Source organism: Typopeltis vanoorti, chromosome 12 (genome assembly GCF_054136105.1).
Source record: "Typopeltis vanoorti isolate ZY-2024b chromosome 12, IOZ_Tvanoo_1.0, whole genome shotgun sequence".
In the NCBI taxonomy this organism is placed as follows: Eukaryota; Metazoa; Arthropoda; class Arachnida; order Uropygi; family Thelyphonidae; genus Typopeltis; species Typopeltis vanoorti.
The window spans coordinates 80,989,313-81,016,278 of record NC_143560.1 but is presented as its reverse complement, the minus strand read 5'-3'; the positions used below and the strand labels follow the sequence as shown (position 1 = coordinate 81,016,278).

Sequence of the window (26,966 nt, the reverse complement as noted above, 5' to 3'; positions counted from 1 at the left end):
TGGTTCTTGTGATTTTTGCGCTGAATTTTGTGCAGTGAGGCATGAAACTTCGAAACCCTTCCTATTTCCGGTTTCCATTTGTGTATTTGCGTCTATCTTCAAGCCGTTGAATGAAACTTTAGTTGAATCTGGGGGTCTTTTCTTGTCTAAAGTCAAGGGAGTGACTAATTTCTCTTAGTCTATCTTCCCTTTCCTTTACTGTGACATGGCATTCTTGTAAGTTGTTTATTCTTTTTTGTATGCTGCTTTCCTGAACTCTTTTCTTACTCCCATTCCGAACTGAATGAAGACTACCCATTCGAGATGGCTTTTTTCCTTCGTTTCCGACATTCCTTAGCTCCTCTATAAACTGGAAGAAAGAGGACACATCATCGTGGTCCTCTCCAGAGAATTGAGGGATTATGAGGTGAGGATTTACTGTTCTAAAGAATTGTACATCCCCCATCATGTTGGTACTAGTGGCTCCCGAGTGTTACCGCTGTTCACATTCATGGTTCTTAAAAAATTTTCTTACAGTATATATATATATATATATATATACATATACACTTTCTATTTAGTTGCCTGATCTTTATTTACAAAACTGTTCCAATCCACTTTATTTTAACTACTGTGGATTTTATCCTGTCACTTCTGCGCCATTGTAAACTGTGTGCTGCTATTACTTGCTATTTAAAGCCTATTTATATGCCTGGTTGGTTACTGCACCTTTGAAAAAATCGTTATTCTAATTAGCAGTGCACGCTTTCTCTCTCATAACCTTTCTTGCTTATACTATTGCATACTATGTTTATCTACCTTTCACACTACGAGTCTTATGCCTATGTATACTAGAAAATTTATTTTATTGAGACTGCGCTACTAATATCTTTTAACTGGCATAAAACTCAGTAATATGGCTGGTTGATTTCTCTCTCTTTTTCTCTAACACAAATTCCTTCAGTAAAACTTTATACAAACAGTCGTGGTCTATTTGCACTTAACTATATGCTTCAGCTATCTCACTTGGTTTTCTGCTCACAAGTCCGATATTTTTTTAGGAACAGTGCATTGTAAAATAAACATTCAGGCTGCACTCTATTGATATATAATTAAAACACATTTATTTACATTAAAAATAAAGTACATTAAATAAGCGATAGGGAGGTTACTCTCTCTACCTATCCTTTTGGTATAAAGAAACAAACTTTCTCTTTTCAATATTAAATGACTAAACAATATATTTACTCTGTTACTTCTCTGCTTAAGAAAACCAAATTGATGAGACTAATTTACTCATAAAGAGATTAACTAGCTATGGCAAGTTATCTTACAATTAATATTCCAGACAACAACAGAGGGCTCTAGAGATTAGCTAGTTATGGCAAGTTCTCTTACAATTTATGTTCCATTTAACAACAAATCAGAGGACTCTCTTATAGATATTTCTTATCAGTCCATCTATGACATATCTCCTAGATTACAAAAAGAATGTAATTAGAGGTTGGAACACACTTATGGAGGCTCTTTGTCACGACACCTTCCAAAGGTCCTGCATCAAAATCACTATGGTTCTTCTTTCATCTCAGGCCTTGCTTCAGGGGGCATTTTGTTGGACTATTAGCAGTACTTTGACTTCAATTTTCCTGGTACTCAAAAGCTCAGGCAAGGTTTCAGTATACAGAAAACTGAAGGCTTGAAGATCGTTCTGCGGCTTTTAGCTTCTTGACTTCCCAATTTTTTCCTCTTGCGTGGGTTTGCCATAAATTCTGTTTCTCGGGATCAGTATGCTTCTGGTTCTACGCTGACTGTCTCTGGCTCTCCTCGGTAACAACGCCTCGCCTCCTCTCAACTGCCTCTGGTTCTCTGCCAGAAATTGCCCCTTTGATGTTCGGCTCAGTCCTCTTTTATTTTGCCTTCTCGGGACCTTGCACCAAGGGTTGTAAACCCCGAAGAAATCGGCAGTTCTCCTTGATCCTTTTGTTAAGGCCGGCCTGTTCTTTCTTCTCCTCTGCGCTCTTTTTTTCTTGTTTTGTTGGGCAGCAGAAACTTCTCTGACTCTAGCAGATCTTTTTGATACTAGTTTGAAGGTGTTCATGCGCAGAGCTTACAAACAACTTTCTTGTGCTCTTATACATAGAAATTATACATTATACAAAGTTCTGATGGCAAAGCATTGCCTTTATTTTTGACATTCTAGAAACTTTAGTTAAAATGGTAAATACAATCAATTCCCATAGGGTTATTTACATTAATAAAATACATAGAGACAAACAAGGTTATTTTTTTAACAGTTCTCATGAGACTTGACCTTAGTAAAAATCGATGCAGAGCACTTTGGTATTTCTAAGCTACATGGAGTTTTACACTACGAATTCTCAATCTTACTTCATAATCAGTATTCCACAATCCTAATATCCTTTTTAACACTTTAATTTGCACTCTCTCCGCTCTATCAGAACTTCAACTTCCTATCTACTAACACTCCAAGATCCCTAGCTTCATCAGTTTCTTCTAGCATAATCCCACCATTATAATATGACATTGGATATGTAATCAATCTAAAGTGCATGACTTTACATTTACTGATGTTGAACTGGCATCCATTTTCCCATGCACACAGTTCCAGCTTATTCAAATCATTCTGGAAGTACTGCATACCAGATTACCCTACCTATTTTTGCATCATCAGCAAATAGCTTCCTGCCAAATCATTCCCAATATCATTAATGTACAAATTGAATAAGTGGACAAAGGACTGATTCTTGTGGTACAGCACTGGTTACCTTAAATCTTGCATACTCACATTCCCCGTATACCACTTTTTGATATCTATCAGTCAACTATCCTCTTTGTCCTGCTAATATTTTATAATCTGAACCTACATTCTTCAATTTATGCAACAGTCTTCCATGCTGTATTCTGTTGAAGGCCTTAACATCCAAAAGTATCATGGTGTATCCATTCCCCTTGTCTAGTACAATGATAACATTATCATAGAATGAAAGCAAGTTGCTAAAACATGACCTTCCTTAAATAATCCCATGCTGCTCATTGCAAAGTAGATTTTCACTGTCAACCCATTTCTGAATGTGCACCTTAACCTATTTTTCCAAAATGTTCACCATCACTGCTGAGATGCTGATTGGTTGATAGTTGGATAAATCGGTCTTTGCACCACCCTTGTGCAATTCTTTCCACTCCTGCAAAATCTTCCCTGTTCTGAGACTCACATTATATAGCCTGGTAAAAGGAATAGCCAGTTTAGATGAACACTTTTAGCATCTTTGCTGATATCCCATTAGTCCCCCCCCCCCATTGCTGAATTTTTATTCAGTTTGTGCAACACCTCTAATATCTGCTCTTCATATGCTTGAGTTTCTTCATCCATTGAAGAGGGAGGTAGCAGTGAACTCAATGTTGCATATTCCAGGTTGGTAGCTTTTAGCAAAATGGGCACTCATTAGTTGAGCAACCTCTTCTGCACCTGTCACCCTCACACAATCTGCATTCAGTATTCTTGTTTGTTCATTCTTTCTTTTACTTGCAGCATATTGATAGAATTCTTGTGAGTTGTCTTTAGTTTCTTTTCATACTCGGCTTTCTGTATAATAGTTGACTCTGGCCTGCTGCTTATAATTTTCATAATGGACATCATCCTTATGCATAATGTATGTATTCCTTCCACATCATCCTTTTCTTACAAATCTTGCTTAATAAGATTTCACATCCATTTGACTCCTACCCTATTTATTCTTCAAACTCTTGGAACACATTCTAATATTGCATCATTCAAGTATTTTTTAAATGCTTCCCATGCATTGTCAATATTCTTCCTCCAGCAGCCGATACCATTGCACTGAACTCAGTATACTCGTCAGTTTGTCATAATTTCTTGCTTTGATTCAGCAAGAAATTATGACAAACAGGAGCATTCGTTAGCTACTTCCCAAGTGAGGACTGCATGATCACTGTCACCAACTGAAAGCAGAATAGTTACATTTTTAACTGAAACATCCTGTGACACTATAACCAAATCTAACACTCTTTGAGCCTGGGTTTCTTCTGTCACATGCTGCTTGAAGAAGTTGTCCCATAATATGGACAAAGGACTTTCTGATACTCAATAAATGTATTTTCATTCTTCTAATGAGATTTTACTGTTACCCACCCAATGTTTGGATAATTAGTCTCCTATTTTTTGCACCCATCATCTCTATTTGGTGATACATTTCTTCATCACTAGCAACTGATCCACCAGGTCTATAAAAACACCCCACTATGTAATTGATCTTGTTAGATTCCACCTCACACCCCAGATGGCTTCAAATTCACTGGTACATGAAATATTTTACTAGTAATACAATCATTCAAGTCATTTCATATCATGAGCAGCATGCCCCCTCCTCTCCTATCCTGCGTATCCTTCCTAAAAATGCTGTACCCAGTAGAGTTTGTTGCCCTGGTCAATATGTTGAGACCTCAGATTGTAGGCATTAGTATGTAAATAGTCAGATCTCACTAATGCCTACAATCTGAGGTCTCAACATATTGACCAGGGAAACAAACTCTACCCCCCCCCTCTGTTTCTGATACTTCTAGCATTCGTGTAATGACATAATAATCTACCTGCATTTTTTTTGTATACTCTTGTCTGCATGATATAGTTGGACAATTTGCAGATCTCTATTCTTCTCTAGTGCCTTACGCATGTAGACATCTCTCCACATGCTTGATGGGTCTGAACCAGATGAACCAGATTCCACAGAATTGGAATCATTCTCTCCTTGTAATCATTTCCATGATAATGCCCATTCCCATCATTAATACAGTTACATAACATTGTTTCTCTTACACTCTATATTCTCACTATGCCTCCCTTTATAATTTAGTTTCTCTGACTCTCTGTGTTAGGTCTCATACTAGCATTAGTTTTTGAAGACTCTTAATATCAAACTCACTCCACACATCCAAAAACTCGCATCCATTCCTTAACAACCGTTCCAACAACCATTGCATGTCCTCTCTCATACTGAACTCATCGCTAGTTAAATCATTAGTACCTACTACAATTATGATCTTGTTTACTTTCTTTTCTGTTTTTGAATTGCTTGCATTATATTTTAATTTTTGCTCTGGGAAAACTTGAACTTATAACCTGCTCATCAACAGGATGTTTTATTATAGAGTCATCATACCAAATAACATCCTTCTTTTTATAAGCAACGTTACTTACTAACTTACCTAATCAATCAGTATCTACTAACATCGCATAATCAGTATGCGATGTTAGTAGACTGTCACATCTTAATGTTTGTAAATGGGAAATAATGTGTCTCACTAAGTTTTGTTTAAAACTTGGATAAAACCACAACAAAACAACTACATTCAAATAGCATTTGGTGCTGTAGAAATGAAGTACTTTAAATAATAATTTTTAAGTATATATTGTTGCATATTTCTAGAACAAGATGATGAAATGCTTCAAGAAATGGAAGAACCAGTTTCAATAGTTATTCAAGATCCAGAAGAAATGGCACGAAGAGAACAGGAACTTGCACAGAAACGCCTTGAACAAAAGCAAAAAGACATGGCAGAATGTTTTGGATTTAATGTAAGTTAATATTATAGCTGTCTTTTAATAAAAGTATTAAATGTTTACACTTTGGAGGAACTTGTATATGTTATATTTGTAATTTGTATATAATAGAAATACCTTATTATTTAGTTTTGAGCCGAATAAAATTGAATATCATATTATTATTATTTCATGACGCCTCCAGGAAGTCCAGAGATTCATCGAGGGAGGTAGGGCACCTACTCTACAACTCTGTCTCCCCCACTCAATCCACCAACTACAACGAACCTTATCATCTACACCAATGGCATCTTCTGCCCGCCGCCACCACTAGTATTTTCACAAACAATCACAAACATCCATGCCCATTGTGTAATGCAATGGTGAACCTCAAGCCTTTTGGCTGGAGAGTGGATACGCTAACCACTAGGTCAACCAGGCTGATGTTTGAAAGAAAGTTTGAAAAGAATCGAAGTGGACCAGCTTTCACAGGTGAACTGCAGACTCAAATGTTATTCAAGAAAAAATTAAAGAGTTTGAAAAAAGAACGAAACCTAGGAAATTCTGCAGCAGACCCTGCAAGGAAGCATTGGTTGATTCAGCCAGAGAGGCTTGCGCTGAGAATGTCTGCAAGAACAGAAATATCAGAACTCCATGGTGGACTCAGGAGTCAAGGAAAAGAAGAAAGCATACTGAAAATTCCTGTTAACTAAGTTAGTATGTACTCTAAAGGAATACAGATAAAAATGTAAGAACGTAAAGCATTGTGTTCAACTATCTAAACAAAAGTCATGGTAAGACTGGTAAGAATATAAAAAATAAATTCAGGATACTCCTAGCATTCATGTAATGACATAATAATCTACCTGCATTTTTACTTTCTACATCAAAAGTCATCTCAACGTTTTCTGGAGGCTGGAAGCTTAGAAATGGAGGAAAGAGTCATGAAAGAGGTACTAGAGATTATAAAGGTGACATGAAAACTGAAGATAAGATAAAGATGTTCTATAGTCTGTAATAATTACTTTGAAAGGCTACTAAATAAAACAATAACAGCAAGGTGTTAGAAAAAAAATTAACAGGCATACATAAGTGTTTGAGGTAGGAAAAAAGTCATCTAAAACCTGAAATGTGGGAAGCCAGCTGGAGTAAATGAAACCCAATCAGAAATGCTTAAATATGGAAATATAAAGGTTTTACAGTGTCTATACTTCATAATTCAAAAAGTTGATCAGTGATCGAATTCCAGAAGTGCCATATGACTGGAGTAGCCCTCATATTACCCATCTATAAAATTATAAAGGAATTTCTCTGTCAAGTGTTCCACGTAAGATTTATGCAAGTATACTTGAGAAAAATACTAAGAAAAATTGTTCATAGAAATCTTGGAGAAGAACAAGCTGTGCACAGGACAAATAGGAGTGCTTGTTATCAGATTTTCACTTTAAGACACATAGTTGAGGAATCATGGGAATATAACAAGGATTTTATTCAAGTTCTGTAGATCATAAAAAGGTATATGACAAGGTGCCAAGTTAAAATGTTTTTGAAACACTACAGTTATGTGGTGTAAATAGGATATTATATCATACAGCACTGAGTCTATATATGAGTTTTAAGTCAGCAATTACAATTGAAAGAAGTACAGAAAGATGGTTTGGTGTAAGACAAGTGTGCATGTGTTAACTCCACTGTTATTCATGATCAACATGGATCACATTATGAATGAAAGTGCCATTAAACTTTATATTGTCTTTGTCTTTTTATTAGCAATAAAAAGACAAAGAAAATAAAAATAGGCAGAAACATTGAAAACGTCAATATCCTGATCGAATTACCTCTATCATCATCAACAAATTCCTGACATGTACCCTCAAGGGGTGTATAGGACATGATAGTACCACATGAAAAATTTACATCATTACTAACATCATATCTACAGTTTTCCTCCAAATCATTCTATTACCTGTCAAGACCCAAACACTATCAGATCTTATATTTCTATCTTCTATCTGGGGCTTCCTCTGGGGCTTTTTCCTTCCAGCCTGGCAGAGAACATTTGTTTTGCTAATCTTTCCTTTCCCATTCTGTTTAAGGGATATACCACCTGAGATTAACTCTGCTAACACATTCCTGGATGCTAATAGTATTAAGTTCTTTCCTAATATTATCATTTTTAATATGATATTGCCATCTGTTCAAGCCTCTAATCTTTCTCAGGACTCTCATACCTGTGGTCTCTAGTGGTCAAGTGTTTTATTTCTAACCCAGCTCTCAGATCCATAAATTATAATTAGTTTGAACACTGTCTTGTATACAGTTAATTTAGTGTTTTGACTAATTTCTCTCTTATTCCATATAAATTTATTCAGTTGACTTCCTACCATATTGGCTTTATTGATTCTGTTGTCTATTTCCATATTTAATTTACCATCTTTACTAAAAATCGTGATTAAGTAGCTGAAATGTTTTACTTGTTCTATAGGTTCTCCATTCACAACGTAGTTGATATTTTCATTCTCTTTGTCTTGTTATTGCTGACCTTCATGCCATATCTATTACGACAGTTATTCAATTTAGTCAGGGAATCTTGCAGACTTGTACTGGATTTATTTAAAGTATAACAATATCTGCATAAAGTAAAGAGCTCAGATTAACACCTCCAGTTTTGATATCTGATTTAATATCACTTTCCTTCATAAAGTGATCCATATAGATAATAAATAACAGATGGGATAATGTACATCTTTCGATTCTAACTGCTAACTTACAATGCAAACACAGACTAAGTATTGCTTGATATAATGCCCCATTGACACCATATAACTGCAGCATTTTGAATAGCATCTCTCTTGGCATCTTGTCATATGCCTTTTCCAGATCTACAAAACTTAAATACAGATTTTTGTTATATTCCCATGATTTCTCAACTATTTGTCGTAAAGTGAAAATCTGATCCAGACAGCCTCTATTTGCCTGAATCCAGCTTGTTCTTCACCAAGCTTCTCTTCCACAATCCTTCTCAGCTATTTCTCAAGTATACTTGCATATATCTTACTGGAACACTCAGTAATGAAATACCTCTGTAATTCTCACATTCAGTTTTATTTCCCTTTTTATATATGGGTACTATGAGAGCTCTACTCCAATCATCAGGAATTTGTCCCTCTGTCCAGGTCTTCTGAACTATGCAGTGCAGGCACTGTAAGTCTTTTATACCTCTATACTTCAGCATTTCTGGTCGAATATCTACTCCTGCTGCTTTTCCACATTTCAGGCTTTTGATGGCTTTTTCTACTTCAAGTATGGATATGTATTCCTGATTCCATGCCTGTTGAGTGCTTTTTACTACTCTACTATCACTGCTTGTTTCATTTAGCAATTTTTCAAAGTAATTATTCCATACTTCAAGAATATCTTTTTCTTCAGTTTTCATGCCATGTTTGTCATCTGTAATTCTTTTACAGCACTCTTTTCTTCATTTCTGAGCTTCTTCAACAACCTCCAGAATATCTTGCCACCCCTCTTGATATTTATTTTCTATGTTCTTACCAAAGTCTTCCCATGACTTTTGTAAGAACATAGTTTAGCTAGTTTTACACAGTGTTTAGCTTTCTTACAATTGTCTCTGTATTCTCTAAGAGCACAAGCTGACTTATTTGCCAATAACTTTTGATATGCTTTCTTCTTTTCCTTCACCACTTCTTTAACTTCCTGTGTCCACCATGGAGTTCTGATTTTTCTATCCTTGCAGACTCACCACATGCCTCTGGCTGAATCAATCAGGGTTTTCTTCAAGGTTTTCCACTGAATCTCCAAGGTTTTGTTCCTGTACTCATACTCTTTCATTTTTTCTTCAATAATCTTTTGTGTATTTTAGTCTACAGTTCACATCTGAGAGCTGCTCAACTTTTATTTGCTTTAAAACTTTGTTACATATTTTCTTCTTTTCAGTATGAAATTCAATTTTATCCTGCTCAAGACTAAATTGTGATCACTTCCAATTTCAAATCCTGTGTATACTCTGGTGTCCTGCACCAGGGAGAAAACATCACTATCAACAATAACATAGTCAATGAGACTTTTCTTATTCCTTGCCTCTTCTCTCCATGTGAATTTGGGCACATTTTTATGCTGGAACATGTTGTTAGTAATAACAACATGTTCCAGCATGTTGTTAGTAATAACCAGTCCATGTCCTGAGCAGAAATCCGACCAGTATTTGCAATTATTATTCAGCTATTTCAATTAAAATTCAGCTATTTATACAGTTTTTAGTGAAGATGGCAAATTGAATTCCACCTTTATTGAGGTCTCGTCAGTGGGAGCCAGGCCCAGTAGTGGAGATACAAAGGCAGAAGCAATGAGAGGTCATCCTAACCTATAGGAGTTGCCAAAGGGTGTGCAACCTTATTATTAAATTACTCTGGATTCAGAGAAAGATGTTGAGAGTTTATTTTTCACTTGGTTAGACTATAATAAGTTTATTTTTAAGTTTATTTTATTTTATTTTTATTTTAATAAGTTTATTAAGTTTTTCCCCACCTTTGCATCGAGTTGCCTGGTGTTGCACTACCTTACCCCAGTTCTGAAGATACTTTCAGGCGCAAACTTTCTTTGCTCACACTTGGATAAAGGATTAAACTAAACTTATTATAGTCTAACCAAGTGAAAAATAAACTCTCAACATCTTTCTCTGAATCCAGAGTAATTTAATAATAAGGTTGCACACCCTTTGGCAACTCCTATAGGTTAGGATGACCTCTCATTGCTTCTGCCTTTGTATCTCCACTACTGGGCCTGGCTCCCACTGACGAGACCTCAATAAAGGTCGAAACCGATATGGGTAGTGGCCCTTGCCTTAATGCATAGCATTACACATATCCGCAAGGAGATATGCTTTGCATTATGGGAGATATTGAGATGGGAGTAATGAGAGCTTTCTCCACCTTTGCAACGAGTTGCCTGGTGTTGCACTATCTTACCCCAGTCCTGAAGATACTTTCAGGCACAAACTTTGTTTGCTCACACTTGGATAAAGGATTAAACTAAACTTATTATTAGGGATATGAGAGAAAATAAACAACTGTGAAACTCCAAAGGCATGAAATTTATGCCTTTGGCTTGCTTTTCCAGCAATGAAGAGAGGAATTCCGTGTCATTTGGAAAACAAAAGAGATACACAAAAACTGGATTCTTGTTGGAGACTTAAACAACAAAATAAAAAATACATCCAAGACCTGTAAATAAATGTTTTGAGGAAAATTTTGAGCAAATGATAGACATAATAATGAAGTTAAATACTGTTAGTATGTATTCTCCCCTCAGGGAGTCTAAGGACTCATCAAGGGAAGGACATTTTTGATACTCAGTGGCTATTATATCTCTTCTTGAACACACTCACTGTGAAAAGAATCTGGACCACATGTCCATAGCCAGTTTTCAGTTATGACCCTTAGGTATGTCTGCTCCATCCATAAGCTGTAAAACCTCACTTGTATCTGTACTTAAGTTTCCCTTACTAATATATCTCCTCTTGTCCATCTCTTCCTCAAACTTTGAAGACCACATTCCCTCATATGTGCAATCCCAGAAGTTAGTTACGATCTTGATTTGCTTACCTCTGGATCTTCTTATCTACTCCGCATTTCCTTTAAGTGACCATATCTGCAAGTAATTTAGATGTGGCTTATTCCACCCTTGTAAAGTGGGATAATACCTTTCTCTTACAAGTTAGTGTTTTCTTTAATAGTGCAGTATCCATATGTATTGTTTTGTTGGGATTCCTTAACCATCTTAGCAATGTGTCCTTAAACTTTAACTCATTGTTCACTATAAGCTCTAGCTTCATCAAATACTTGTAGCAGATTTCCATTAATATGATGCTCTGCCTGCAATGCATAACCTTACATTTAGAAACATGAAACTGACATTCATTAACATTTGCCAAGAATTAGCAAATTCTCATTAATATCATGCTCTGCCTGCAGTGTCTTCCATCTGTAATGCATAACCTTACATTTAGAAACATTAAACTGACACTCATCTATTCATCTGTCTGGTCATTCATTGTGTGTTATAATAGATGGTCTCCTCTCATCAGATTTTTTTTATCAACACTGGCATCCTCTGAGGGGTTCTCTACTCTCATCCCACACTCTTGTTTCTTTATATCAGTGACCTTCAACTTCAAATCCTATTCATCATTTTTTCATGACTGTACTCTCCATGGTAGCCCTCATTCATATAAACCCTGTAGTACTCAAATGATTGAATCTCTTCACCATTCTTAAGTGGAGTGAAGACAACTTACTGAATTTCAATATATTAAAACACAGGTCTATCTTATTTCTCTCAAGGAAGATCCTGCTTCATTCTCTCCTACTTTTAATAATGTTCAGTTTTGCCTTCTTGAGCTGACTTTCACTTTCAGCTTATCCTTGTATAAACATTACATCACTAAAATCCTCAATCTCTAAAAAAAACTGCATTCTTTTTTATTCAAAATGCTGCTTCTCTTATAACATTTCCTTAATCTCAAATCTAACCAACTGTAGAATATTCTTCACATATTTGTAGTAGTTCACCCAAACCTACCTAAGAATTCTTGAATGTATACAGAAAGGAGCAATTTGCCTAATAGGTGACTCTTCTCTCATAGATATCCCTAATCACTTTCTTATGGTGATTCACAGTTGGGAAATAAATAATGATTTTCATATCAGTTCCATGCATGAGAAGTCACAGAAGGACATCAGTACCAATTAGAGGTAGAAATAGAGAAAGAATTACTGATAATCTTTTTGAAGAACTGTAATTTGCAGTCTTTGGGGAAAAACTAAAGGGAATAAATGAAAGAGGAAAAGTGATGGATTTGGAGTTGGATTGTAAATGGATATTAGCTTAGCTATTTATGATGTTTTATTGATTTCAAGGAGAGTAGGGATTATGGATGCCAGCCATGGAATGAGAACATTATTTTAATATGGGACAAATTTATTATAATTTGTACAATCTGAGAAATAGCACCAAGAACAAAAGAGGATGCTGAATCTTTTAGATGGTAGCATTCTACCACCAGCAACATTGTCTGGTGTGAGATTTACCATTTATTGGAGGCCTGAGGAGGTTTGGAAAAAAAAAAAAAAGAGTCATGTTTGATCAAAAAAATCCTTAGCTTACTCATGGTACTGATGTAGTATAGATTTATGACATTTAATGGATGGGCGTTACATAAAAATATTCACATGAATGGTGGCAATCTTGGAATGAGAACAGTATTTTAATATAGGAGAAAATTTACAATTTGTACAATCTGATAGCGCCAAGAGCAAAATACCAACCCTACGGTTCATCAACCTCTCACCAGACAGTCCACCAACCCTTATTCTCAGTAATACACAAATCACCAGACAGGATCAGATATATATATATATATATATATATACATATCTCTCTCTCTCTCTGTGTGTGTGTGTGTGTGTGTGTGTGTGTGTGCGCGCGCGCGTGCGCGTGCTTGGACTATTATTTACCTCCATCCTCTTCTAGCATCAACAGCTTACTTAGCATTCAAAAAACTAGTCATTCTCTTCTGCTCAATACTATACAAATCCACCTAACCTTAGAATACTAGTAACATATTTAGGATGGTGCACCTAAAACCTCCCAAAAATTATTGATGCTGTTCAGTGAAATAGATGATTTTCCCCCCCCCCCCTCTCTTCACACTCACTTCAACCTCTGTCTCACGGATACAATGTTTCAGCACTGTGTGCATTCTTTAGGTACTTCAATGGTCACTGCTCCACTGAAGCAGTAACCATCATTCCTCCCCTTTCTGTTGCACATGTTAATACAAGAATGGCAGCTTCTCTGCATCCTGTTTTAGTGTGTCCTCAAACACACACCAAACTTGCTTCTTCTCTTCCTATTTTATTCCATTTACCTCTGTCCTCTGAAACAGCCTTCCACATGAAGTATTCCTAAATGACTGTAACCTAAAACTTATCAATTAAAAGTCCATGAACTTCTATCTCAGTTCTCACCTGCACCCTACACATGGTACTGATATGCTTATAGATCTTTCAACCTCTTGTATATGGGATCAATTAAAAATAGTCTTTTGAAAGCTATAATAAATTACAGGTTGATTTATTTTTGACAGGAAAGCTTAGCATAAGGAAAGATAAAGTAATGTGAGATGGGATTACTTATTTTATTTTATTTTTTATTTTTTTTTTTCAAGAAGCAGCCTAGGATTTTGTTTCACCTACTTTAAAACTGTGTTATTTTCTTTTCATTGGATGATGCATCTCTTCAAAGAAACATGCATGTCAATCTTACATCATTGATTACAGTATTCATTGCAAGTTTTGTCTCTGCTGTTGAAATCTGGACAAAACCTGTAATGAATACTAAACTAGCTGTGTGTATGTGCATGTGTGTTTCGTGGGAGAAAACTGGTCTTCTCTGCCAATTGATCACTTGATGATAGGTTAGCAGTTACTGGCCTGTCATCAGGTGACCAGTTAGAAAGGTTATTGTTTCATAGTTTCTTATTGAAAACACAGCTAGCACTAAACATTATTTGTAAAAATTGATGTTTTTGTCCTAGAGTTACTAGATAACGATAAGGAGAATTGCACATTTTCTGTGTACTTAACTAGTGCTTTTGCATCAATGTACATCCTGTTAATACTCCCTCCCTCACCAAAAAAAAAAAGCAATTTGGGACAATTAAATTGTATTCTGTAATGATTTATTTATTCTTATGGCAAAAAAAATACAAAGCAGCTACAAGTCAATGTCCTGTCTAGAAAGCTAATCTAGGGCCTCATCCGTCACCTCGTGGGATGTCTGGAGGCCACCACCATGAAATTGGTGCCTTGAGCAGTCATTCACAATATGAGTAATCGTCTGGGTCACAAGGGAACAATCACAATAAGGATGGTCTGACAGTCTCCATTTATGTAATGGGTAGCTACATCTGCCATGGTTAATTCTGATCCTGTTGATAGATGACTAAATCTTCCCAGGAAGAGCAAAACTAGGCTGTGGAGCACAGGGATCTTCAACCAGGAAGCCATTTGTTGGAAGATCGTTGGACCAGTGTTCTCTCCACATGTCAGGTGTTGATGGTAAGACAGCTGAAGAGAGTTCATCCATGGACCAGAAAGGATTTCTTGATTTTAGGCGAAGACTAGGTGGATTTATGAGAGTCTGGTGCATGGGCAGGAGTGGGTTGCTCATTACTTTATTAAATTCTTTAATTGAGGCTTGTCTTCTCCGTATATTTGGTTGAGCAATGTTAGATAAGGCAGTCAACCAGGGGAAGAGGGGTGCCTTCTCAGTGTCCCACTAATTGTGCTCATGGTAGAGTTTAGCTGGGTGTCTATAATGATGAAACCAAGTCATACCAGTTGTTGATTTGCCAAGATAAACAAAGCCCCCCGGTGGGTGCTTTCATCAAGAATCAGCCTGCAGAAAAACCTCAACGGAACTAAGTAAGCATCAACAGTGCATGAAAGATTAATGGAAAAAAGATGGAGAGACTAGTTGAGAGATTGCAAAAATATATGACTGTTAATATTAAAACAACAAAGACTAGAGCAGGTGATCACTTTTAAATACTGCTAGCTCTCACTATAGCATACCTAGGAACTAAAACAATAATTTATCACAATTAGAAGGTTTGTTATTTTGAATTTCCTTTAGGGTGGTGTTGATATTTTGAAACATAAGCCAGGTCTTTTTTTGGTAGTTTGAGTGATTCAATATAATGATGTTTTTTTTGTTTTGTTTTGTTTTTTCTATAGTGAAAATTGACTGTAATAATTCTTGCAATAAAGATCAGAAAAAGAAAAAAATAACTGTAGTACTTTAGAAAATTAAACATGAAGATAAAGATCTCAAGCCTGCATACCTCAGTCAGTATACATTATGCCTTTTAGTCAGACAGACCTGAGTTTGAATTCTAGACAGAATTCAGACCTGGTCTTTCCAACCAAATAAGTCTCGATAAAAGTTTTTCCGATCTGTCTAGAATCTGAAGAACTTTTATTAAGAGTTTTCAATTGATAGTTTGTTAGCCAGTCTCATACAGAGGTAGAATGGTTCGTCCTTTCCAGGCTTATAGGCTAAGTGGTCTGTTCCAGACTCAATTCCATCTTTTTAAGGGTCTTCCTCTGTATTGGGTACCTTTTGGGTGATAATTTTCAATTAGTTTGGGTATTCTGCTTCTATTCATTCTCAGTATGTGTTCTTTTCCATTTTTCTCTGTAGCAATTAACTGTTTCATTTAGGAAGTTTGTAATTCCAAATTTATTTTTGATTTCGCTGATTTCATTTTATCCATTTCGGATGATTCAATTCTTCTTTCATCTGCTTTTTTTTATTGTCCATATGTCACTGCCATAAAGTAAGGTAGGTTTAGCTACTGTATTGTAGATTCTTATTCATGTGTGTTTTTGTACATAATTGGGTTTAAAAATTTTATTTATAATTCTTGTTACTTTTAAAAAGTTTGATAGTTTCAGTTCTATATTAACTTCATTTTTATATGACATTGTGCATCCTAAATATACGAATGTATTTACTTGCTCTTTTATTTTGTTGTTTATTACTATTTTGCTTCTTATTAGATTATCACCTTTGAAGGCCATGATTTGTTTTGTCTGTTGATATTTCCATACCATTATTTTTATCAGATTATTTAGACTGCATAATGATTTTTATAGTTCATCTTCATTGTTTCCAATGATTATTTGGTCATCAGTAAAAAGTAGGGTAGCTAATCTGTTGTTATGGTTTATCTTGAATTCTCCTTCATTAGTTATCTTCCATTCTTTTATGATTTTATCTATGTATATATTAAATAAAACTAGTGAGAGAGGGCAACCATGATGTACTCTATTTATTGGTCTCCAGCTTGCTGTTAAATTATGGTACTTCACAGATAAGGCTCTAAAGAGTTGGTTTGGTATTTCATATTCTTCCAGTATTTCTCATAGTTTTTCTCTGATAATTTTCTCAAATGCTTTGGTGTAATCTATAAAAGCTATATGTGTTTCTATATTTATTTCTCTGTAATTTTTGATTAGTAATTTTAATGTAAATGCAGATTCTATGCAAGACCTACCTTTTCTGGATCCATTTTGTTCTTCTATTAATTTTGAGTCTGCTGTACGTTTAAGTAACAGGTACTAAGTAAGCTGATGCCACAATAATTGTTACAATCAGATTTGTGCCCTTTTTGTAGATAGAGATAACTATTGCTTTTGTCCAATCTTGTGGGCATTTCCTTCTTCCCAAATCATATTATAAAAGTTAAGTAACCCGAGTGAGAATTCAAGTCCTATGTATTTGATAAGTTTCAAGTTTATATTGTCTTCTCCTGGAGCTTTTCCTGTTTTGCTTTGGGTTACCAAGATCTGTGGTATGATGAAAACATTCAAAACAGAAAACACTCTAGAAGAATTAACAAAAGCACAGATCTTGGTAGTAATTTTGCCATGTTTCTATTTTAATGGTATTAATATCTGCTTTTTCTCTCGTTTCATTATTTAGATCTTTAAGAATTTTATGTGTTAGGTCTTTTGAGTGTACAGCCTCTCTCTCACTTTTTTACAAAATTTCCCTATCTGTTTTTGTTTATTCTCCTGCATGCTGCTTTTGCTATTGCTCTTTTTCTGCTGTATTTGATTTTTGATTCTATTGTCTTCAGCTTAAACCAGTTTTTATGGGTTTTTTTTTCTTTTTTTCAATAATGCATTTAATTTTGTCATCCCAATCAATAAGACCTTTTTTTCCTTTTCCACTTTTTCTTTGTTCCTAAGCTTTCTTTTGTGGCTTTTGTCATTATGATTTTTAGGTTTGACCATTCTTCTATATTTTGATTTTCTTTTATATTTATCATCCAGTTCTTTATTATTATTTTTTTTTTTTTTTGGTACAAATCTTTAATGCTATTATCATCTAGAAGTCTAACTTTGAAGGATTCAAAATTTATATTTTCTTTGTATTTTTTTGTTGTTTTCATTTTGGTTTCTTTTGTGGCTTTTGTCATTATGATTTTTAGGTTTGACCATTCTTCTATATTTTGATTTTCTTTTATATTTATCATCCAGTTCTTTATTATTATTATTTTTTTTTTTGGTACAAATCTTTAATGCTATTATCATCTAGAAGTCTAACTTTGAAGGATTCAAAATTTATATTTTCTTTGTATTTTTTTGTTGTTTTCATTTTGGTTCCCATTTTATTTTTCCAATTAAGAGGTAATGATCTGATTCTATTTCAGATCCTCTATACTCCTGTATCTATTATCATTTCTGACATTTTGATATGGCTGATTATGTAATCAATAATGCTTCTTGTGTATCTATGGATGTCTTTAGGTTTGAAGAAGGTGTTCATTATTTTAAGGTTACTGCTTATAGTAAAATATCTTAATCTATTTATATTACAGTTAAGTTCTCCTATAGGTCCTATGTTTGGTGTTTATATACTTTATTGCCAATTCTTGTGTTAAGATTTGCTTTTTACCAAGATGTGATCATTAGGATTGGTCTTATTTAAAATGTTCTGCAGTTGTGTGTAAAAGTTTTCTGAGTCCTCCTCTTTTCCTTCTTCAAGTGTACAAGTTCCAATTATTGTCATTTAGCCTTTGTCTATTTTAATTCTCATTTCTATTATTCTATCACTCCAAAAGTTCTGACGAATTATATTGTTTCTAAGAGATTTATGTAGATCATTACACGAGATTTAGCTCTCTCTCTTCTGCTTTTACTCCACTGTGTGTGTGTATATATATATATATATATATATATATACGAGGGTTATTTGAAAAGTTTGGTAAATTTCCAATAGACGGCAACACAATTTGTTTATTCATACCAGTGTTGACATGTGTCAATTTTTTCATGACCCTTGGCAAAATTTTACCACATGTGAAACATGTTCTTATTTGGCAAACATTTAAAATGACAGTGTTTGCATTTTTCATAAAAATTAAAAAAAATAAATAAAAAAAAAAAGTTTCATGCAGTGATAAAATACTTTTATTTGAAGAAGTGGACAGCTACATAGATCAAAGCTGAGTTAGATGCAGTTCATGAGGACTCTGCACCAGCATTAAAGACTTTTTATTTTTGAATAAATGAGTTTAAACGTGGTCGTAAATCTATCTAAGATGAAGCGTGCTCTGGACACCTAACTGAGGTCACTATGAAGGAAATGATTGACAAAATCCATGGTGTGGAAGATCGCCGAGTGAAAGTGCATGAATTGCTGAGATTGTAGGCATCTCAACTGAATGGGTGTATAATATCCTGCACATAAAAAAAAAGCTATGTGCATGATGGGTGCCATGATTGCTGACTGTCGATCAAAAACGTATGCAAAAAGACATTTTGATGCAGTGTTTGGTGATGTTTAATCGCAATTCACAGGATTTTTTGCATTGATTCATGACTATAGATGAAACTTGGATCCACTGCTACATACCTGAATCCAAGCAGCAGTCAAGACAGTGAACAATGCCCAGTGAAGGAGCACCGAAAAAAGCGAAGACTTTTGTCAGCTGGGAAGATGATGGCCACTATTTTTTGGGATTGATTCCCAGAAATTATCATGATGACTATTTGGAAAAGGGTAAAACAATAACAGAAGTCTATTATGTATCATTGTTGGACTGTTTAAAAGAAGAACCGAAGAAAAAACAGCCAAGATTGGCACACAAAAAAGTGCTTTCATCAAGGCAATGCACCGTCCCACACATCAGCCATCGTAATGGCAAAATTGCAGGAATTGAGGTTCGAATTGGTTCCACATCTACCATATTTTCTGGACTTGGCCCTGTGTGACTACTTCTTCCCAAAGTTAAAAAATTGGCTCAATGGGAAAAATTTTCTTAGAACGAGGATGTCATCAAGGCTGACAATGACTATTTTGCACAATTTGACATATCCTACTGTTTAGATGGGATGAAAAAATTGGAAACTTGCTGGAGCAAAGGTGTAGATTTCGATGAAGACTATGTTGAGAAATAAAGGTGATTTTTTCCAAAAAAATGTGTTAGGTGTATTTCTTCTTCTTTTTTTTTCCCATTAGTTTTCTTCTCGAATTCTTATTCCAAGCCGATTCATTACCTAGTCTGTCCATTTGCTGTCTTCATGAGTCTTTTTAATGAGCTAAAATTTCAACTGAGAAAATTACTGGCCATCTGCAGTCTAGCTTGGTGATGGGGCTGCTATGTTTGAGACCTTCAAGCTTGCCTTAAAATGATATGAGCAAAATTTAAAGAGAAGATATAGAGATAGAAATGGAATGACCCATAGCCCTCGATTACTTTAATAACATTAGGGTCATGAATTACAAGCATTGGCCAAGGAATGCCTTGTGGGAAAGGTTAAAGAGCAGGGATGCCTATCTCACAGAAGAGGGAGGAGAGAATAGATCCAGATAGGGGACTATGGGAAAGCCACTTCCCTTGCTATCAAAATATAGCCCCCTGTTGGTCCATGAGTTTTTATTCAACATATTCGGACCACCCCTCCATAGCTGGTGGGCTCCCTATCCACCACCCAGCAGATGCACTTTCTAGAGGTTACAGGGTCTTCTGAGAGAAGACCAGTGGTGAGCTATAAGGGGCTCACACGAGCCCTTTGTTAAATTTTTCTCAAACTTGCAAGCTCCTTGTTCTTCTTGTTTACTTTTTACTTAAAAAAAACATAATTTTTGAAATATATTAAGCCATAAACCTCGAACGGTAACCTAACAAAAATTATTCTATTCGCCAGTGTATAGATTATTTGGAATTATTGTTTCAACTCCTCTATAATGAATACGCCCTCTATAATGAAAGTTTGAAGGTAAATAAAGATAGCATGCTCTATCTTTACCCTTCTGGTAGCCAATCACATGGTTGAAACCAGTAGACAATCAAATGTTCATAAAACTGTCATCAACGGGTTGTTCCACTGGACGTTAGTTCTGTGTTCATCAGTACACTGATGTATAACAATTGTTTGTGTTTAAAATTTTTAAATAATAATAAATTTTAAAACTGTATATTCAGCAAATTTTATTTTTATAATTGTAAAAGTATTTTTACCCGTGAAACATGAAAAGACAGTGAAATTCATTAAATTTTTTTGCGAAAAAAATAACGAAAAGTGATTTTGCTGATTCTACTGCTGTTGAAAATGAAGTTGAAGATAATATGCACATTGATTCAATGAATATGCAACAAGTTGGAGGAGAAAAAGAAAATCATTTACCTGATTGCTGGAACAAGAAGCAAGCATCGTATTTCTAAACGCAGTATAAGTGTTTAGAAGTTAAAATGGTAAATTAGGATGTCGTGTTTGCTCAAAATATAAAAACTTAGGTGTTGAAGGAGAAAAAAGTTGTTTTATCATCAAAGGAATGGGTAGAAATGAAAATGGAACTGAATGGAAACACTACAGACTCAAGAACCGCATGTTTGCGTAAAAAGTTATCCAAACATAATGAATCATTTGCTCATAATAAAATCATAAAAATAAATGAAGAATGTTGCAAATCTATGTTACCAAATTTAATTGACAAACTAAATGAAAAAGAAATTTTGATAACTTCAAAAATGTTTAATTCTGTTTATAATTTGGTTAAGAGAAACCGACCAATGTCTGATTTGCCAGATTTAATTGAGCTGCAAATTAAAAATGGTATTATTCTAGGATTATCATTACATTCTAGATTCTCAGGAATTAGAATAGTTGAACATATTTCTAAACAAATAAAATTAGAAATATTCTCCCAAATAATAGAAAGAAAAAAATTGCAAAATTGCTATAATAGCAGATGAATTGATAATGTTGTCAATTCGTCTGCTATTATAGAAAATAAGTGCTTTAGTTATTCACATACAAGTTTAGCTCATTGAACAATGTATGATTTTTGTAGATCTTGTAGAACTAGAAAATACTACCACGGAATGTATACATGCTACTATAATTGCTACTTTAAATTCATATGGATTTTCTGATAACTATTTAAAAAATCATCTCATTTCATTTTGTTCTGATGGAGCTACTGTAATGTTAGGAAACAAATCAGGTGTTGCAATCAAACTTCTACAAAAATTTCCCAACACTGTGATTTGGCATTACGTACCTCATTGTGTACAATTAGCATTAGACAATCAATAAAAACATTAAAGAAATAAATCATTTTGAAATATTTATGGATAAATTATATGCTTTTTATCATCAATCACCAAAAAATCAACGAGAATTAAATACGATTGCAAAAGACCTTGATATCGAAATTTTAAAGCTCGGCCGTATGTTTGGCCCGCAATGGGCAGCTTGCAGTTTACAAATGGCTCTTGCTATGTGGAGAAATTACCCAGCTTTTTGCAAACATTTTTCATCGAACGATAAATATAAGGGCTTTTTAAACCGACTTCTCAATTTGAATTTTTAAAAGATCTAGCATTAATGATTGACATCCTACAGGAATTATCATATCTATCAGAAGCTCTACAAAGTCGCTCTAAAAATTCTGTAGGTTCTTGTGAATCTAAAATTGATACCATGTTAAAATCAAAAGAATTTGAAGGAATAGCAAGTGATTTTATTTTGAAATATGAAATTAGAGATTTAGTAGAAATGGCTTTGACTGGAAAGTTACAAAATAAAATTCCCAGTACGGTGAAAAAAGCCAAAGTGATTATGGTAACAATTGCAGTTTACAGCACTGAAGCCAAACGAGCTTTTAGTGTGATGAGTAATATCGTAACGACAAAGAGATCTTATCTCACTATAACATATTTCGGATTTAATGACAATATGTATAAATTGGAAACCCTTGAATGAATTTAATCTGAATCCCTATGTTAAATATTTTCTAGAAAATCATCGCTCAGCTATAGCTCCTCCTGTATGTATGTCCTTATGTATTATTTATAGATTATTTGTCATGAAAACTTCTATCATAAACAAAACAAATTTATTTTGTTTATAAACACCTGAAAAACATCCATTTGCGTTCACAAACATCCCGTCATTGGCATGGATGTTTGCGATTGTCTGTGGAAATACTAGTGGTGGCGGTCAGCCGTAGATGGCATTGGTGTAGTTTTTTTTTTTTTTTGTTTGTTTGTTTGTTTGTTTGTTCAACGATGTTGAGCCCTTGGTTAAAATTTCCATTGCTCACCACTGGAGAAGTCCTTCCACAAAATATAAAAACTAGCCAGAAGAAAGTCTATTTTGGTGCTGTAAATCCAAAATAAACAAACAGAGAAACTTTTCCAACAGTCATTAATTTATAAAGTTTACTTGATTACTTATCCTTGTATTTTAGGTGTTAATCTATATACAATACTGTAAAACATATAAAAAGCATTATTTTTATGAAAACTTAGAATTACACATCATCATAATAGTCATCTTCCCTTAATGTGTTAGGCTCTTATTGTGGCATGTAACTTGTCCTCATAAAACTATTTAATGCTGTAATAGGATGGTTTATGTGTATCAGTATTGTTCTTTAACCATTTTGTTTGTCCAGATTGAAAAACAATCACCTCCATGTGAGAATGGTTTCAGTTGAAAAGTCGAAAGTTTCCTCATTATGTTACATGGGGATTTACATTTAAGTCTTTCCAACCAAAGAGTATCATGAATACAGCTGAGCTAGATCCATAATGGAAGAGAGAGAGAATAGGGACTGGATTTGTAAAAAAATAAATAACAAAAAGACACCAAACTGTAAACATTTTGAATTGTTTGGCATATTATTATACTTTTTGAGAATATTAATTTGGAAGTGGAGCAGCCGGGAAATAAATAATAAAGCAGTTGTTATTCATCTTTGATTTGGGAATCCTATCTCAAATTGTATATTAAAATTATGGTGTAGTCAACCTAGTTTGAATAATATAATCATTTTTAAGCTGAAAAGCTAATAAATAATAATTTTTTGCCATTTTATAATTGAGAATTACCTCATTAGAAATTCTTTTATGAATGTTACCTCCAAACTATTTATTTTTCAGGATGATGAAGAAGAAGCAGAAACAATCCTAGCTATGCCTGCTGCTCCAGGCCTTCATAAAACTGAACCAGATATTCACTTGTTACATGCTCTACAGCCAAATGGCACTGTTGGAGATCCTGCAACATAATATATCCTTACTTGCCAGTCTTAAAGACTATGTTTATATGTACAAGAACTACTGTAAGATACATTAGCTATGTGGCTTGTAGTAGTATCATGCAAAATTCATTATTCATTCTTTGTACATTAGCAATCCATCATATCTTTCCATTCCTACCAAAGGATTTTTGTTGATTTGCACACAAAGATCTTTGAGCCATTTGGCATATTTTGACAATATTCATCGACTATTAAGAATGTGATCCTTCAGAAGAAGTGAGTGAAATATATGAATGGATGAATGAGTAAATGAACAGTTATAGTGTAAGTGACTGGGATAGATTCCCAGCTTTGTTTGGTATCCACAATATGAGTGCCTCATACTCATAGTTAGTTTGAACCTAAGTCCAAAGCTGTGAATTAGTATTGTATTTGTTAATGCTATGTAGAGTTATTTTATGGAATGTAAATGTATATTATTTTAGTATTCATAACATAGATTTTTCCCATATGTATTACGTGTCTGAATAATACAGTGCTCAAGTATAACAAGGTTTCTTCAGGACTACACCACCAAGATATACCATTCACCATATATATTTACAGCCCATTTAGTTTCTTTCACATTTTGGTTTCATCAATTTTTTTTTGTTATATATATTGTTATTTATTATCAATTTTTCTTTTCTGCATAAAATATTTCTGAAGTGTTATGAAATTAAAGTTAAACAAGCTCATCAGACTTTAATTATCATTAACAATCCAAAGAAAAGTTTTGTAGGTCATCAAGAATGTAAATATTTGTGTCATATGTGACTATAAAAACAAAAATTGATTTGACCTAAAATATTTGGCTAGAGCAGTTATCTCTAATTAACATAAACATGTTTAATTATATGATGATGGTAACTGCATGTGAAACCATATGAAAATGGAGTAAAGAACACAAAAGTCAAATGCAAGTCAAGCATTACTGTTATTGTATTGATGACATATATAACTATTTTAATGTGAGTGGGTGACATTTTCCAAATTTGAAAAGGAGGTGCATCTTAAACTCATACTGATGACAATAAGTGGTTATAAATTCTGGCTTGTTATTTTGTTCTTTGTTGTAAAATTATATTCCTGTATAATCTCTGAGAAAATTTGAAGTTGATTAGACTTATTCACATGTAGACAAATCTGGTATATTTCAGAAGGGTTAATCATTGCTTATACAAACAAATTGAAATGTAATACTTTCTGTAGAAATGTAATTTTTGATCTGATATAACAGTTTTCTGATTACATTGTTATTTGGCATCATATATTATTGTTAGTGTTTCTGTTTTATGTATTAAGTCTGCCTGTATATAAAGAAGATAGTACTTCTGCAAACCTTGTTATGCTGCACTGTCTGGGAAATATATATATAGTACTGATTGGTTGATTCATCCTGTAAATCGAATATAGGTTGGCAACCATTGCTGTGATTTTGTGTTAAACACGTGCTACACTCTGAAAGTGGTCATTACACTGTGCAGTTTGTTAATAAAAATAGAAATGTAAATGATTTAATTTTAGATCATAGAGTACAAAGCATATTGCTTATAGCTATTTTCTGCATCATACTGAACAGATGTTTATTACATAAAATATATCTATATTGTTAAGAATAATGACTGAAGTACATTTCCTGCAACCTTAAAGCAATCAAGCAATGAACTGATGGTTTAGTCTAATTTCAGGAGGTGCACATATTGTTATTCTTCAATTAATATTTAAATAAGCTTCTTCACATGCGTATAATTTTGTTTGATATGAAACCTTGCATGCACTACTTCAAAGCATATTTAATTCCTTTTGTCCATCACTTGGATGCTCATGTTCCACAAAAATATCACCTTTATATAATACAGCTGCTCAAAAATATTTTATAACTATTTAGTTCACAAAGGATCACTTACTCTGTTCCTTCATATTACTGTCAATTTTTTGAAGGAGAAAAGTGATTCTCTGGATAGTTTTCCGACTGTACATTTTACCAATATAGTCAAGATTTATTGGTAATGTTACCCAGATCCTTTTGCCATGTGTAATAACAAAGTGATTGAAATTAAATAGTTTATTGAACATTTTTCTTAGCATGTTTTTTTTTCTAATCTTCATAGTCATATTTCTTCACATGTGTATAATTTTGTTTGATATGAAACCTTGTATGCATTACTTCAAAGCATATTTAATTTCTTTTGTCCATCACTTGGATGCTCATGTTCCACAAAAAATATCACCTTTATAAAAACTAAAATATTGTATAACTATTTAGTTCACAAAGGATTACTTACTCTGTTCCTTCTTCCTGAGGGCTGTGCATCTGTATTTACTAATAATATTTCTAAATCAAATAATTATTGTTTAACTTTTCTTGCAAGAATGCTCGTATACTTCAAAATTATGAATTTAAGTGTCCTCATAATTATCAATACCAACATCCCCAGATTGCTCATGCACTCCACATCTAAGATATTCCCACCATTCTTATGCTCTGCAACCCATCTGTGCTTTCTGAAACTTTAAAGCCTTATAGTTTGCTATGTTGAACTGCTAGCCCCGTTCATTTGCCAATTCACGAAGTCTATTCAAGTCCACTTGCAAGGTTACAACTTTCCTTCTACTCCTCATGCTTCTTTTCAAGTTTGTGTCATGCAAACTATTGAATATCACCATTCAAGTCCTTTCAGTATCATTTACATTCAAAATAAACAGCAATGGCCATTAGTGACTTTCCTCTTCTGAGATATTGCACCCCCCCCCCAATACTTATCAGACAGCCAGTCTCCAATCTTGTGCACTAATCTCCTACCCAATCCCATCTGTTCCAGCTTAATTATCAGCTTGTCATGTGGCAATTTATTAGACTTTAGCAAAATTTAAATATATCACTTTGCATTCCCTTTGTCCAATGCATCTGTTATAGAAGTATATTGCTAAAACATGATCTCTTTTACCAATCAAAGAGAATGTTGTTGTCAACCCAATTCTGAATCCTAGTCTCTAACACAACTGATAATTAGTTTACGGAATTAACAATGCATATAAAGTATATTAATTAAAGGTAACTTTAATAAATAACTTCTATATTGCCATCTTCAGGAACATAAAGATATGGTATGTGCACGCAGCCACTAACAAAAGCAAATGAGGAAGAAAGCAAGAAACTAATAGTGTTCCTAAAGTCCTAATGGTGCCCTCTGGTGGGCTAATTTAGTTGTCTTGGCAGTTGGGC

The 26,966-nt window shown here is 34.1% G+C and overlaps 1 protein-coding gene across 3 annotated transcripts in view; it reads left to right on the top strand.

Annotated features, from left to right (window-relative positions):
• Positions 1-25,817, top strand: part of LOC150100929 (uncharacterized) — a 169,725-nt gene extending 143,908 nt beyond the window's left edge. For all 3 annotated transcript variants that reach the window (XM_090402225.1, XM_090402223.1, XM_090402224.1), the window contains 2 exons: positions 5,445-5,593; positions 23,598-25,817. In XM_090402225.1, the coding sequence (XP_090258351.1) occupies positions 5,445-5,593; positions 23,598-23,726 (278 nt within the window). In that variant the 3' untranslated portion in view covers positions 23,727-25,817. The remainder of the gene's footprint in view (positions 1-5,444; positions 5,594-23,597) is intronic.
• The last annotated feature ends 1,149 nt before the right edge of the window (positions 25,818-26,966 follow it).